The following is a 14986-nucleotide window of genomic DNA, read 5'->3' on the forward strand; positions in this document are numbered from 1 at the left end:
GCTCTGGAGTTAAAGCTGCCCCACAGACCTTCCCAGCATGGCCCTCCTGACAGCAGGGCTGAGTGTGCTCTGGCTCTGACAGCTTCCCTGGGAGAGGAAACACCATTACTGCAACTGAGATGGAAAATAGGAAAACTGATAGTGAAGGTTCATTCTATAGTGAAGGTTTCGTTTGGATGTTCAGTCAAAGAGAGTTTGAAGCTCTCTTTTCAAAACCACAAAACCAAACCTTATCTACCTTTCCAATACATTTTGATATATTTCAGGGCCATGGTTCCCTGGTGCACTCAGCAGTGCCAGGTTTACAGCTGGACTCCGTGATGTTAAAGGTCCCTCACAAGGAAACGATTCCACATCCCAAATCTCTCCTGGGGGTGGCCCAGGTGATCCCCAGAGCTCCTTCCCAGCCCAGGCATTCCCTGATTCCCTGCACCCAGCCTGGGGTGCCAGGCCAGGCACTCCTGCAGAGCCCAGCATGGGTTAAACGCCCAGCTCCTGGGCAGCAGCACAGACAGTTCTGTGCTCTGAGGCCACATCCATCTGCTGCTGCTGCCACAAACCCCCTCACAAGCCTGGCCCCACTCCCTGAACGTTCTCCCACACCTGGAAGGAGCCAGGCAGGGACCTTACAGACAGTTCTTGTCACCACAAATGCACAGCTCAGCCCCAGAAGAGATCGAGTCCCGTGCAAAAAATGAGGCAAGACCTGCAGAAAACAGAGGGCAAGGGCTGTAGGACTAAAAATACACCCAAGAAGTGCCACGTAAGCTCAGGTTTGCCAACTCCCAGCTTCTCAGCCTAAGTATTGAGCTATTCAGACCACTCAAGCAAAGTTGATTTTTCCCCTAGGAAGGGTTAAATCCATTTAAATAATGTGCAATAAAGACAGAGCCGTGCCCCAGTAACACTGAAGTTGTTTCTATTCCATACAATAAGCTCAGGAAGCAAAATTAAAATCTATCTGCATGGTCTGAGGTCACTGGGGCTAGCGATGGTTATTTTAAATCTGAATATTAGAAACACATGGTCCACCATGGAGGCTTCCAGCAAAGCTGAACCTGCTGGTGCTCAGCCTTTCCAGGGAATGCTGAACACCCCCAAGGGGTCACAGCAGGATGGAGCCACCCCCAAGGGGTCACAGCAGCCAGGGCTGCCACTCCATAGGATGGAAACAGATATTGTTTAGACAAGATGATGAACATTTCTGAAACTTCAATCTTGAATCGTTTCTGATTTACAGACTAATCCTAACAATGATGCAATGCATCCCCAGCCCCTGCTCTGGGGCTCAGCACTCCAGCACAGCCCATACACAGAGCTGATTAGTTTGTATTACAGCAGAAACGTTCCTAATGAACAGAAATGTGAAATGATTTTTGGGTTTTGCAGTAGCCATGTAAATAATCTTTAGGAGAAGCCCTTCACTGCCCATGTCCTGCCTGGGCTGCTGCAGCAGGAGCTGAGCACTGCCCTGGAGAGGGAATCTCACTCGCTGCTCCCTCCAGTGAGCCCTGGCAGCTCCAGGGATGTTTCCATCCTTTCCTGATGGTGCCAGGACAATTCTCCAGGTGTGCTCAGAGCAGGCTCCAGGCTCACACACTCTGGTGGCAGCATCAGGGGAACCAAAGCCTGGCTGAGCTGGGTCCCCCTGCAGGACCTTGTGCCACCCACTGTGACCAGAGGTGACACCGCAACCTCGCTTTGCAGAGCTGTTGGAAACAAAAACATCGTGCCACAATCTCTGCTCGGTTTCAGAAACTTGATTTTGACAAGAAATTGAAAACGTTACATAACCATGTAATTAAAGGATTATTATGAGAGATGGTTTACTTAAAATCATCCATTCTGGGTAGGAGCATCCTGACTGGGTACAGCACTGTCCTGACCAGGACAAGGACATGAAGGGTCTGATTTTGCAGTTTATCTACCCATGAATTTGTTTATGCTCTTATTTATGCTGTGAAGTTTAGAGGAGCCAGAAGCAAAGGAACCCCTCCTCAGCAGAGCAAAGAAATGACCCTGGCAGGGAAAAATGCCAAACAGGGCGAGTTTTGCAAGCTCCCAATATTTACCATCCATCCCAGAGTACTCCATTCTCATGCAAGCATGTCACAATGAGAAAACAACATCTCTATAAGGGTAAAACAAACAGCATTCACAATTTCTGCAAGCATTCTTCCACAATTATTGCACTAGATTAGATTGCCTCATCACCAGGGCCAGAGGCCATTTACACTATTTTCTTTCTTTTTTATTTTTTTATGGAACAGATGAAAGGATTACAGAAAGTTTTCTGGGGCCAAATTTGGAGCTAATGATGGGAAAATTCTTTTGCTAATCCCCACTGCTAGCAGACTCCTGAGGCTGGAAAAAAACAATGTCTCCTGGTACCCAGCTTCTCTTTCGCTCATCAGTGCAAAATGCCCGGCTCAGGAGGTTTGCAAAGGCCCAAAATCAGCTTCGAGCAGAGCCACAAAACCTGCAGGGCAGGGCTGCAGTGAAAACCTGAGTGCAGAACCACTGAGACCCCCACTAAAACGGGGATGTGAGAGCCAAGGATGGGGCTCAGCACAGCCACAGCCACCCCAGGGCAATGGGCTCTTCCAGAACATTCTGTGCCACCAACAGCCACCCCAGCTGTACCCTGGGGGGAATGGGCTCTTCCAGAACATTCTGTGATGCAGGGATCCCACCTGAGCAGCCCCTGCTGCCTCCAGAGGTTCTTGCAGAGATGTGGGGCTCGGGCAGGCTGTGTCACCTGGTGTCACCTGGTGTCACCTGGGTCCAAGGACAGGACCCTCCATGGGCACAGCTGCCCCCAGAGCCCAGGGATGCCCTGGGACAAAGCTCCAGCTCCTGCCCCTCAGCACCACCAGGCACCTCCCTCCCAAAGGGGTTCAATCACTTTGCAGTCATTTAACAAACACAAAGCAATCCACACGTGAGGAGTAAACTCTGCACCATGAATCCCTGGTGCTGGTGCATCTGCAGGGGCACAGCTACCCCAGCTGGCACCAGGGGACAATGCCACCCCGGAGAGCTGCGGGTGCCAACACCTCCAGGGAGCCGGGGCTGCCTTGCAATGGGAAAAACAGACCTGAGGAACTGAGTATTTCATTTATATGTTCATAGATAAATAGGAATATATTTCATTTTGGGTCAACAACAGAGTTTCTTTCCAGCTGGATGGCAGTGTGTGTGTGGTCACCAGGATGAGAGGTCACTCATCTGTCCTCACACCATGGCAGATGAGTCAGTCACCATTAAGAGTGATCAAGGTTCAACACTTTCCACAGCCCCACGCATTGAATTTAGGCTGAATGAATGTCTTGTATATATCCTGCCCCATAAGCTACTTAGCTCCACAGACACACATGATCCTTACATTTTCCTTGCCCAGTGTGATAGGGATAACCATGGAAAAAAAGAAGGTATAGGCTGAGGACAGCCACTATTGCAGTCAGCATGGCCAATTCTTTCTCCCAGCTCCGGTTCAACATTAATATTCTACTGGATTTGAAATTAAAAATCTAGTTGTGGAGCCTGGAAAATCGGTACCCAGCTCCCCAAAGGCTAATTCATTAATTAATGCACATTATCAGCTGCTCCTGAATGAAGCCAGGCTTTATTTTAACAGCAGGAGAAGCTGCAGAAGGTGGGAACATCCCCAGCAGCCAGGGAAGGGGAAGTGAAGCTTCCCACAGAAAGGGGCTCTGATGGAAAGTCTGAGTGCAGGAAAGAGAAATGTTGAAGCAGCACTTAATGAAGATGAACTTCCCCTGCCTCCCCACAAGGCAGACGATGCCATTATCACTCAGCACCAGGAAGGAAAGGGATTCCAGGGAAGGGGAAATTGCAGGGCAGTTATCCTCATCAACCTGGGCCAGCAGCAGCGGCAGGGCTTGGCACGGAGCCTGAGCAAAGTCTGCTCATGGTTAAGCACAGGGCATGGAGTGAGATGTGCACAGGGAAAACAGCCCCTGGAAAATGTTGCTAAGGGCTTCAGCTCCTCCAGGGTGCCAGTGGCAACCAAATGTCTGACCTTATCCCCCCATATCTGCCAAAAAAACCCAGAAAAGGGATCGCATCGAGTCAGAGGAAACCTGGGAGCTCCACCGGCCTGGCAAGGATGGAGGAAGTGCTGAGTGATCTGCTCCACACCTGGAGGCTGCTCCCAAACCCCCTGGGCAGGTTCAGCATCTCCTGATGGGGTGATCTGCCCCACACCTGGAGAGTCAGGCTGCTCCCAAATCCCCTGGGCAGGTTCAGCCTCTCCTGCTGAATGATCTGCCCCACACCTGGAGGCTGCTCCCAAACCCCCTGGGCAGGTTCAGCCTCTCCTGCTGACCCTTCCTGCAGGGCTGGCAGCTCTGCTGCTCCTGGCTGTGGGGCACAGGCTCTGAGCACCCCCAGGAGCAGCACACACCATCCTCACCTCTCCCTGCTCAGAGCACCCACAAAGCTCCCCTCTGCTGCCTCAGCTCAAGGTGGAGCTCCAAGGAAACACAGGAATTTGCTCCAGGCTTTGTAACTGTCTCTAAGACAAACAGCACCAGCACTACCTGCAGTATTTGTAAAAAGGAGGGTTGAATATATTCCATTTCACACATATTTCAAGGTCTCATTGCTACAAGTCAGGCAAAAATGCAATGGCACAAAACACAGAACCTTTAGGGTCCCAAAAGTGTAAGAATTTGGGGAACCATCCCCAACCCCCAACAGAGAAATGGGACACAGACTGTGTATTTTCCTGAGGAGAAACCAAAATTTCACAGAGAATCCATAAACATGCTCATGCTTCCCACCTGTTTCCTATTTCGAGCAAAAAAAATCCCCAATTAATATGACTTTTTAAGCAACAATTAATAAAGGAACCTATGAGATGAGACCCCTAATTGAAAATGTCTTTCCTCACACGAGGCAGAGGATCCAAACATGCCAAGAGCACTGAGCATGGTCTGTCCCAGCTGCACAAACCCTTCCTGAACAGCCCTAAGATTAATAAACAAAGACATATTGGAGGAATTTCCCATCCCTCCTGGGTTTAGCCGTGGCAAACAGGAGAAATCCACCCTCAGTGTGCACAGAGCAGAGCTGCCATCAGCACTCATGGTGTGATGTGACTTTGGAACCCTCAGTGTGCACAGAGCAGAGCTGCCATCAGCACTCATGGCAGGGATGTGAGTCTGGAACCCTCAGTGTGCACAGAGCAGAGCTGCCATCAGCACTCATGGCAGAAATGTGACTTTGGAACCCTCAGTGTGCACAGAGCAGAGCTGCCATCAGCACTCATGGCAGGGATGTGACTTTGGAACCCTCAGTGTGCACAGAGCAGAGCTGCTATCAGCACCCATGGCAGGGATGTGAGTCTGGAACCCTCAGTGTGCACAGAGCAGAGCTGCCATCAGCACTCATGGCAGGGATGTGACTTTGGGACCCCTCACTCTGAGCAGAGGGGTTCCAAACTCCCAGAGACTGCAGAGGGCAAACACCACCCCAGGAAGAAGCAGGAATCAGGGCTGGGCTGCAGGTTGTCAGCAAGGAAAAGGACACTGCCCTGTCCAGGGATGCAGCCCAGGGCTCCCACTGGGCTGTTCCAGGTGGAAGGGATGCAGAATTCAGGAGGATCTGCTCTGCAGGGACAGCTCATGCCACAGTGAGGTGAGTAACAAAGCACTTTTATTTATTTATTATTGCAGGAGAGCAACTCCACTGGGCCACTGGCTCCTCTGAAAGGAGCTAGGTGCTCTCCTGGTTCAATGTTACACTGAATTTGAGCTACACTCACTGCCACAAACCCTCCCCAACCCAGGCACTTGCAGCAAACAATGCAAGGCTGCTCCTTGAATCGCTGCCTCAAGACTTCTCCATTCAGCTCATCAGGAAAAACACAGAATGAGAATGCTCAAATGCAACACATAAAAACTGTCATAAAATGGAAAAAGGCAGAGGATGGAGCACAAAATCCATCCTGTGCTCTGGAGCAGCAATCAGCAATGCCTTTGTTCGAAAGTCGGGCTGGGGAAGCACCCCAAGTGTTCTGCACTGGGCACAGGCCACAGGGGCACAGGAAAACCAGGTGTGAGTGGGCACACTCTGCACTGCTTCAACACAAACCTCCAGTGCCAGCAGCTTGCTCTGTGGGCAGGAGGAGCAGTCGTGTGAGGAGAGAAAAAACCAAATCCCAGATTTACAGAAAAGTGAGGCAAGACCTCGTCCTTACCGTTCTGCTCGTCCAGCTCGTTCCCAATTTCCTGCCCCATTTGTTTCTGCCTGGATATGATTGAAGAAAGAGCATCGAGTCCAGCATCTTGTTCTGCACCAGGAAAATATATTAAATTACTTCCAAGAGTTGCTGAAATGCCAGGCTACATAAAATAGGTAGAAGTGAGGGAAAAAAATCGACTCTGTGCTTAAAGGGCTAAAATGTATTAAGAAAAACACATGAACACAACATGAAAATCAATCCTTATGGCAACAGTGCTCTTGAAATAACGTGAATGATGGGTAAATAATTTCTCTGCTCTGGCTGGGACATTTTGCTGAGGATCCAAAAAGAAAAATCCAAGAATTTAACATTTAGCTGTTACTCAATCATAAATGCAGGGGATTTTCTGGCACGCACAGCGAGCTCCAGATTAGCCTTTTTAAATTTTCCAAGTAACTTTTAACATGAATAAAAGAAAACAGGTGATGCAAACAGCAAAGAATTCCAAGAGATTTTGAAAGCTGCGAGAGGACGCAGAGGGTGGGGAGGGCTGAGGGGATGGGGCAGTGACAGTGTGAGGTGCTGGGGGAAGAACCACATCCCCCGTGCCCTGCAGGGAGCCCCTCAGCCCAAATGTGCAGCTCTCCCTGCCCAGAGCTGCCAGGGTGGCACAGGAGGAGCTGCAGAGGGTCAGTGCCCAGGGCACAGCAGCGATGCCCAAATGGGCTGCCCAGGACACCTCCACTCCACAGCCTCCTTTAGCCCCGGTTTAATTAGCCATAATGTAATTAAAAATGCAGCTGAGCCCCTCCTGGCCCATCAGACACCCTCCTGAGCTGCACAGCAGTTGTTCCCAAGCAGAGGGAAGCTTTTCCTGGAGACTGATTTCATTGCATCACTTCCAGGACTGGATTTGCCTGGAAATGATCTCATCAGCCACCTGACCTCCCCAGGCTGAGCCTTCCCAACACTCCCAAAGCCAGAGACTCCTCATGGGTACAGAGGGCCAAAATCTGAGGACCCTTGTAATTTGGATTAATTAATTTGGATAAATTAATTTGGAGTTAATTCTTACCTTGTCCCAGTTCAACCAGACCTTTAATGCACCCAGCAAAGCCCCTACAGCCAGGGCAGTTATGTGATCACACTGCACACCAAACCATGAATATGGGCAAAATCAGGACTGCCAAAATTTAATTTAAGAGGTTGCATCCAGATAAGAACATTGCAAGCAGAATGCTGCCCCTGCAAACACAGAGAACAGCTGCCTGGAGCTGCTGTGTTTGACATCTGTAAAGATTCAAACTTCAGCCCAGGTTGGTGTATTTAGGTTCAAATCAAAGCTCCTCTCAGAGTCCCAGAGATGCTCAAAGCAACCAGAAAGGCTCTTGTACCTTCAATGATCCTTCTCTGCTGCTGCCTGAGCTCATCAAAGCCAAGTCCTCTGGTCTCCTCCGATTCTTCCAAGAGCCAGGGGTTGGTGATGCCTCGACTGGCCCCTCCTGCCATGAGGCTGGACCTGAAAAGAGCCCCAGTGAGTGATTCCCACCCCTGGCACAGAGCACACAGGGCCCCAGTGAGTGATTCCCACCCCTGGCACAGAGCACACAGGGCTGAGCCCTCTGTGCAGCCCAGCAGGGATCACCCAAAACAATTCCCAAGAACAAACCCACCCCACAGGCTGGAAGTGAGAAGGAAGGGCAGAATTCATCCTACATGGATAAACAGACTGTATAATAAATCCACAGATTGTATAAATAAATATATATATATGCATTTATTGTATAAATAAATAAATATATATGTATAAATAAATCCATATAAAATGCTGTTTGCATGTAGAGCACACAGCATTCCTGGGAATACACACTATTCCTGGATTTGCTACGTGATCAAAGCACATAAAAATACTGCCACAGCCTCAAACAGCAAAAGGATCCACTTGTTAATAGAGATGCAAATCAGATGAGACTTAATCCCCTGCAATGCTGACCAAAGCTAAGCAGGAACATTCCTGGATTTTGGGAACTGCAGATGGACACAGCTCCCTCCCTGCTTTCCTAGTCTGGCACCAGCCCGAACGAGCAGCCAGGAGCACACACTCCTAAATGAAAGAGTAATTAAATAATGGGTTTTCTTTTCAAAGAATTATGACTTGAGATTGTTCACATTACAGACACCTCCCTGGTGACCACAGAAAACAAGATTTCCATGTCCAGGGCACATAAATCCAGGCAGTAAAATGAAACCCCACTGAAATATTTCCTCAGTACCAGATTTCTGCTTTCTGCCTTCCAGCCCTTCACTGGTTTCTCGTACAGGACAAACCCCAGAGCAGACTGGGGTCCCTGACCCCAGAACTGCAGCTCAGGTTTGGAGGAGGCATGGTGAGACTGCTTCCCCCAGACTGGAGGGAGTTGGAGCAATTCACAAATTGGAGTTTTGCTTTCTCCTTTCCTTTCTTTCAACTCTGTATTTCATCCCCTTTTTACCTTCTCCCTGCTCCTTCCCAAAGCATTTCCACAAACGACCCAAGAACAGGGAGGGCTTTTAGGATCTCTCAAGTTCCCAATTATTAGACCTTGGTGTAACTAAAAGAACTAATTATTATAATAACTAATAACTAATTATAATAACAACTATTATTTGTAAGTTTTTTATATTATTTATATATATTTGTATTATTTATAAGTATTTTTAAGAATAATTAATTATTTTACTTACACCAACACCTAAATGAGAACGCTGCAGTTGTTTTGGTGTTTTTAATTGAGTTTTTATGGGGCTGCTCTGATCTGCCCAGTGCCCCCCTGTGCTGGGCACCCCTCTGTGGCCAAGCCCGGGGCAGGGGGCACTGGGGGGCACTGGGGGGCACTGGGGGGCACTGGGGCTCCGAGCCCAGCCCAGCCCAGCCCAGGCTCCTGCAGCAATCCCGGGCAGCTGGGGACATCTCCTGGCCGTGGGATGGAGCAGCGCTGCTGGAAAATCACCCCGAGCAGAGGCTGCAGCTCCTCTGCCCGGCCGGCACCGCGCTCCGGCTCCAGGTGAAGGCAGAAGGAAAAATAGGAAAAAATTAAATAGGAAAAAATAGGGAAAAAAAAAAAAGAAAAAAAAACAAATATAGGGAAAAAATAAATATAGCAAAAACAAATATAGGGAAAAAAAACAAATATAGGGAAAACAAATAGAAAGAGAAATATAGAATATGAAGAAACAAATATAGAAGAAAAACCAAATATAGAAGGAAAACCCCCAATATAGAAAAAAAAACCCAATATAGAAGAAAAACCCAAATATAGAAGAAAAACCCCAAATATAGAACACAAACAAATTTATGGAAAAAAACAAATGAAAAAATAGATACGGAAAAAATACGGAAAAAATACGGAAAAAATATAGAAAACCTATTTTTAATGAAAGTGGCTAAAAAGCAGTTTTTCTAAATCTCAGCATCTCCCTTAGCCACCCCAGTGGGTGAGCCCCGAAGCAGAGCCAGCCCTGCTGTGCCATGACCAGCTGGGTGCTCAGGGAGAGGAGCTGGGATTGTTCTGCATCCCAGCCCTGCCCCTCCATGAAATTCCCATGCGTTTCTCAGGGCTGGCAATCAGGCTGGATCAGACAAAGTGACACACACACCTGGAGTGCAGTTTTCACACTGCCCAGCTTTCCTCCCTGCTCTGGGGGATTCAATGGGCTCTTTTATCTCCCAGTGCCACCAGTGGCACCAGTTTGTGACCACGACAGAAACATTGCTCTGCTAGGGATGGAACCAGCACTGCAGCTCTCCCAATTCCCCTCAATTAGAGGGACACAAACCCCAGGCAACAACATCTGCCAGAGCTGTTTAACCAAAGCAAAGGGAACAGAAACTCTCTGCTTGCTAAAACCAGCACAGCTATTCCTGCCTGCTGAAAACAGCCAAGGCAAGCAAATCTGGAATAATTTGTGGCCGTGCCTGTGTCCCTCCCGGCAGTGCCTGCCCCACTCCTGGGGCGGGGTCGTGCCCAGGGTGTGCAGCTCACAAGAATCTTTGTGACATGTTTGGTAACTGCCTTCCCCTGCACACAGCCCCACTTCCTCCTGCCCTGCCTGGTGTGAAGATTAAAGCTTATCCAATTAGCCACCCACTGCCTCCACGAGTTAATCAGGCAAATCTGGGGAGCCTCACAGAGCACTGCGGTGTGGGGATGGCTTTTGATGAGGGGAGCAGATTTAACTAATTACAGGGCTCAGCGATGTGCCCGAGCATAAAAGGTGATGGGGTTTAAAATCAGGGAGCTCTGGCACTGCCTAACAAGGGAGGGCTTGTCCTTTGTTTCACTGATAATTCTGAGAACACCTCCCAAGTAACTTAGATTACTCAACCAGCACTTACTTCAGGCCACACATCAAGGCTTAGGGCTCTGCAAGACTGAGCCTTAAACAAAACCTGGGTCATCTGACAGTTGGCTGGATGATCACTTGAACATTCCCTGAACTGCAGAGGGGCTCTTTGAAGTACCCAGGGCACCCCAGCCTGGCTTCACAGGTCACTCTCCACAGGGGAGCTGCAGGACTGGGGCATTCTCTCACTTACAGCGCTCACTCTGTATTTTTAGGAGGCCCCAAGTTAATAAATAAAACCATTTTCTGTATAAATATAGAAATTTGTAAAAATATCTATACAAATTTTCTATATAGCAATTTTCTAATAAAAATGAATTTTCTGAAATAGAAATTTTATTAAATAGAAACCTGGGACCTGGCCAGACAGGAGTGGGAGTATTCCCATCCTTCTGTCCCTACAAATGTTTAAATACTCTACAAGTCTGACCTGTGGTACCCAGAGAGTCCCCACTGCTGGCTGCTGTCCCCACTCCTGCCTTGGGAATGGAGTGACACCCTGGGAATTCTGCCCCACTGCAGCCCCTGCTCCAACAGCTGCACAGATCCTCCCAAGGAGAAAAAGGGGCAGAAGCCACTGAAATTGTCATTAATCCCCACTAAAGGAAATGGAGCTGGCCCTGCTCGAGGGGGGCACACAAACAGCCCAACCTTGCCCTGGGAATTCCAGGGGCTCCTTAATTAGGGCTGGGGGGGCAGGAATGCTGTCCCCAGCCAGGGAGAGTCCTGCAGCAGTTGTCACTTGGGATCAGCCCTGGGAGCATTAAAGCCCAGCCCTGCAGCCCACAAACAGCTTCAGAGCAGCTTCCACAGGATGTGGAGCTCACTGAGTGCTGAGCAGAGTAAAGCAGCTTAATTCCAGGGCAAAGCTACAGCCCCAGGCCTGGACAGCAAGCATGTGATCAGTGGTGCAGGAAGGTTAATGAAAGGAAGGGCTGCTGGCAAGAGCAGGGCCTGGGCACCGTGGGCTGTCACATCAGGCCTGGATTAGATCTGGAAAAGCAGCACCAGCCAGGCAAGTGTCAGCGCTCAGCTCCATCAAAGCCCAGGTGCTGATTGCTCTAATGCAGGGCAAAGCTGAGTGTCAGCCCCAGGCACATCCCAGGGGGGCTCTGCCACCCCCAGGACCCCAAAGCTGGGCCAGGATCTGCCAGGACTGCAGAGGGAGCCTGAGCTGGGAACGGCAGCTGAGCCCTGCAGAGCCTGGGGCTGCGTGCCTGGCACCAGCTCCTGCCAGGACCTGCCGGGATCCTTCCAAGAGCCTTCTCAGATCCTTCCAAGAGCTTTCTCAGATCCTTCCGAGAGCCTTCTCAGATCCTTCTGAGAGCCTTCTCAGATCCTTCCAAGAGCCTTCTCAGATCCTTCCCAGATCCCTCCAAGATCCTTCTGAGATCCCCCCAAGCTCCTTCCAAATTCCCTCCAAGCCCTCCCCAAGCCCCTTCCCTGCAGACCCACTCCCAGCCCAGGCTCAGGCACGAGAGCAAAGTTGGATTTCCTGGCACAGGATCCAGGCCCTGAGGTGTCTCTGCCTGTACCCCTGAAACCAGACCCACAGGGGAGACCATGGAAGGGGTGGGAATTCACCAGATGGAATATTTGGCATAGTTTTATCCATTTTTAATAAAAGAAGTTAAAAGAGAACTATAAAACATCAAGCCTTGCAGCACTAGCAAATAAATACTCTCTGATGTTATCTTCTGCTGGAATCCCTGATCGTTTCTAATGGAGCTTGAAATTATCGAGGGATTTTGGTATTTTCCTCCTGTTTGCCTTAAGTTTTCATCTTTCATATTTCCCAGGCTCTGCACTGCATTGGTAAATAACTCTGAACTCCACAGAAAGTGTCAGCAAGGTCTCCTCCCAGCTCAGGCACACAGAACAATCCTTTCCCAGCCCCAGAACCAAGGACACCGCTGCAGCTTCAGCCCCAAAAAGTGCAAACAGCAGGGGATGGAGGAGAGAACCTGGGAGGGTGGGACTGCATCCCCTGGAGCTGGGATTGGACACTGAACCCCAGCATGGAAATGGACCAGAACTCATAAAAGGGTGAGAACTCCTGACCCTGAGTCCATCCTGGGTCCATCCTGGGTGCAGCCCTGGCTGGGCTCTTGCACTGCCCCAGGAGGATCCTTTGAAGGTCTTTTAATAAATTTAACAAACTTTATTCCTTTATCTCTGTCCAGCCTCTGCTCCAGCAGCCTCTCCAGGCATCAAGAGAGCTGGCAGGAATGTGCTGTCACTGACAAAACCACCTCATTTCTGAGCAAATGCCTCCCTTTGGTACCTGCAGGGGCAGATGAGCTCAGCGGTCACCCCAGGTGCCCGCAGAGCTCAGATCCCCGGGGATTTGAGGGGACAGGGCCATACCTGCTCATGTCTGGCTCAGGACCTTCATTCCTGTAGGACGCCTCCAGCTGCCTGTGCCGGGTCACGAGCTCGTCCACCAGGTTCTGCCTCCTGTCCCCCTCCAGCTGGGTGCTGTGGGCTCTGGGTTAAGGACCAAACTCACACGGCCTCAGAGCTCTCCTCAAGCTCCCCCCAGCCCATCCTGTCAAGGATGGGGACACAGAGGTGACCAGAGCCAGGCTCTGTCCCAGCAGCCCAGGGGTGCCTGGCCCTTCCTGCCCTGACAGTGACAACAGCAGCACAGAGAATGTTCTGTGCCCAAGTGTCCTGCAGAGGGAACCAGGGGAAACGCAGAGAGTAGCAGGGGAGGACAGCACATTCTGCACACACACTTTGCACAGCACAATCTGCACATCACATTTTGCACAGCACATTTTGCACAGCACACTCTGCACACATTTTGCACATTGCATTTTCACACTTTGCACAGCACACTTTGCACACGTTTTGCACAGCACATTTTGCACAGCACATTTTGCACAGCACAATCTGCCCAGCACATTCCGCACACACTTTGCACATCACACTTTGCACAGCACACTTTGCCCAGCACATTTTTCCCAGCACAATTTGCACACATTTTGCACAGCACACTTTGCACAGCACACTTTGCACAGCACACTTTGCACACATTTTACACATCACATTTTGCACACATTCTGCACATCACATTTTGCCCAGCACACTCTGCACACCACATTTTGCACAGCACACTTTGCACACATTTTACACATTTTACACATCACATTTTCACATTTTGCACAGCACATTTTTCCCAGCACAATTTGCACACATTTTGCACAGCACATTTTCACAGCACATTTTCACATTTTTCACAGCACATTTTCACATTTTGCACATCACATTTTGTTTCACACTTTGCACTGTGCAGGTGCCCCAGCCCGCAGGCAGGCTGCTGGCACAGATACATCTGCCGAGTGGACACCGCCCGCAGCAGCTGCTCCCTCAGCTGCTCGATCTTCTCCCTGAGGCTCTGCAGCGAGGACCTGATGGCCACGTTGACCTGGGGGAACACAGACATTGTCACTGGCCTGCTCTGGCAGACCTGTACCACATTTCACGTAGATATATTTCGGGTTTGTTGCTGAAATGGCTCCCCAGCTATTAAAAGTCTTTTTTCCCAGCCCTGCGACAGAAGAAGAAGTCGAGATTCCTCGGTTCTGTTTTTCAAGGTTATTCTCTCTTATCTATTCCATTCTTTCTCTGACCTGCTGAGATCTGTCCAGCAGGTCGGGTTGTGGCACAGTCCCTGCCCCTGGGGTGGTGTTGGCTTTTTCTACTAAGATCTACGTGTGCTTTATTTACAATAATTTTCCCATCCCTATCACCTGTGTTAGACAGTCTGTCTCTACTCTAAACCAATCCAAAAGTGTCACCATCCCAGCAAAAGATGGAGGACAAGAAGAAGAAGGACAGGACATGCCCAGATTCCTCCATCTTGCCTCTTGAACCCCCATTCTAAATCCCCAAAATTCTACATTTTCACCCTGTGACAAATTCACTGTCATTCTACTCAAACCCTTGTGGCTTGTAACTCCTCACACAAAGTTGGTCATTGTTTCCATGGGTTAAAATCGAAGGCACAGGTGTTTCTGACCCTGTGCCAAGGTCTCTGAGCCCCTGCCAGGGTCTCAGTCCTCCAGGGCAGCCAGAGGAATGTCCTGTGATCTGACATACACATTTAACTTTTACTGTACAGGTGTGAAGGGCTCCACTGCCAGCCCAGAGAGCCTGTTCAGAGCCAGGAGTCACTGCTTACAAAACAATGGAACAGTTTCACAAACACAACTCTGAGGCATTAACGCTGATGAATATGGAAAGCTGTCTTTCAAGTCTTTATAAACACACTTCTTTATATGGGCAAAACATTTCAGCACATTTTAATATTTTCCAGATAAATCTCCAGCTCTTTCCTCTGATCTTCAGTAAAAATACAGGCACCAGCTTCCTTGGCCACCGGGTTTCTTC

General features: G+C 49.5%; 1 protein-coding gene across 1 annotated transcript in view; it reads right to left on the reverse strand.

Moving 5' to 3' along the window:
* The window catches only part of STX8 (syntaxin 8), a 78817-nt gene that overhangs the window by 59776 nt on the left and 4055 nt on the right, over nt 1-14986 (reverse strand). The window contains exons 3-6 of the mRNA XM_030962319.1: nt 13927-14021; nt 12959-13069; nt 7603-7727; nt 6224-6316 (exon numbers count right to left, since the gene is read on the reverse strand). Of these exons, the coding sequence (XP_030818179.1) occupies nt 6224-6316; nt 7603-7727; nt 12959-13069; nt 13927-14021 (424 nt within the window). The remainder of the gene's footprint in view (nt 1-6223; nt 6317-7602; nt 7728-12958; nt 13070-13926; nt 14022-14986) is intronic.

This window comes from Camarhynchus parvulus, chromosome 18 (assembly GCF_901933205.1).
Source record: "Camarhynchus parvulus chromosome 18, STF_HiC, whole genome shotgun sequence".
Lineage (NCBI taxonomy): Eukaryota > Metazoa > Chordata > Aves > Passeriformes > Thraupidae > Camarhynchus > Camarhynchus parvulus.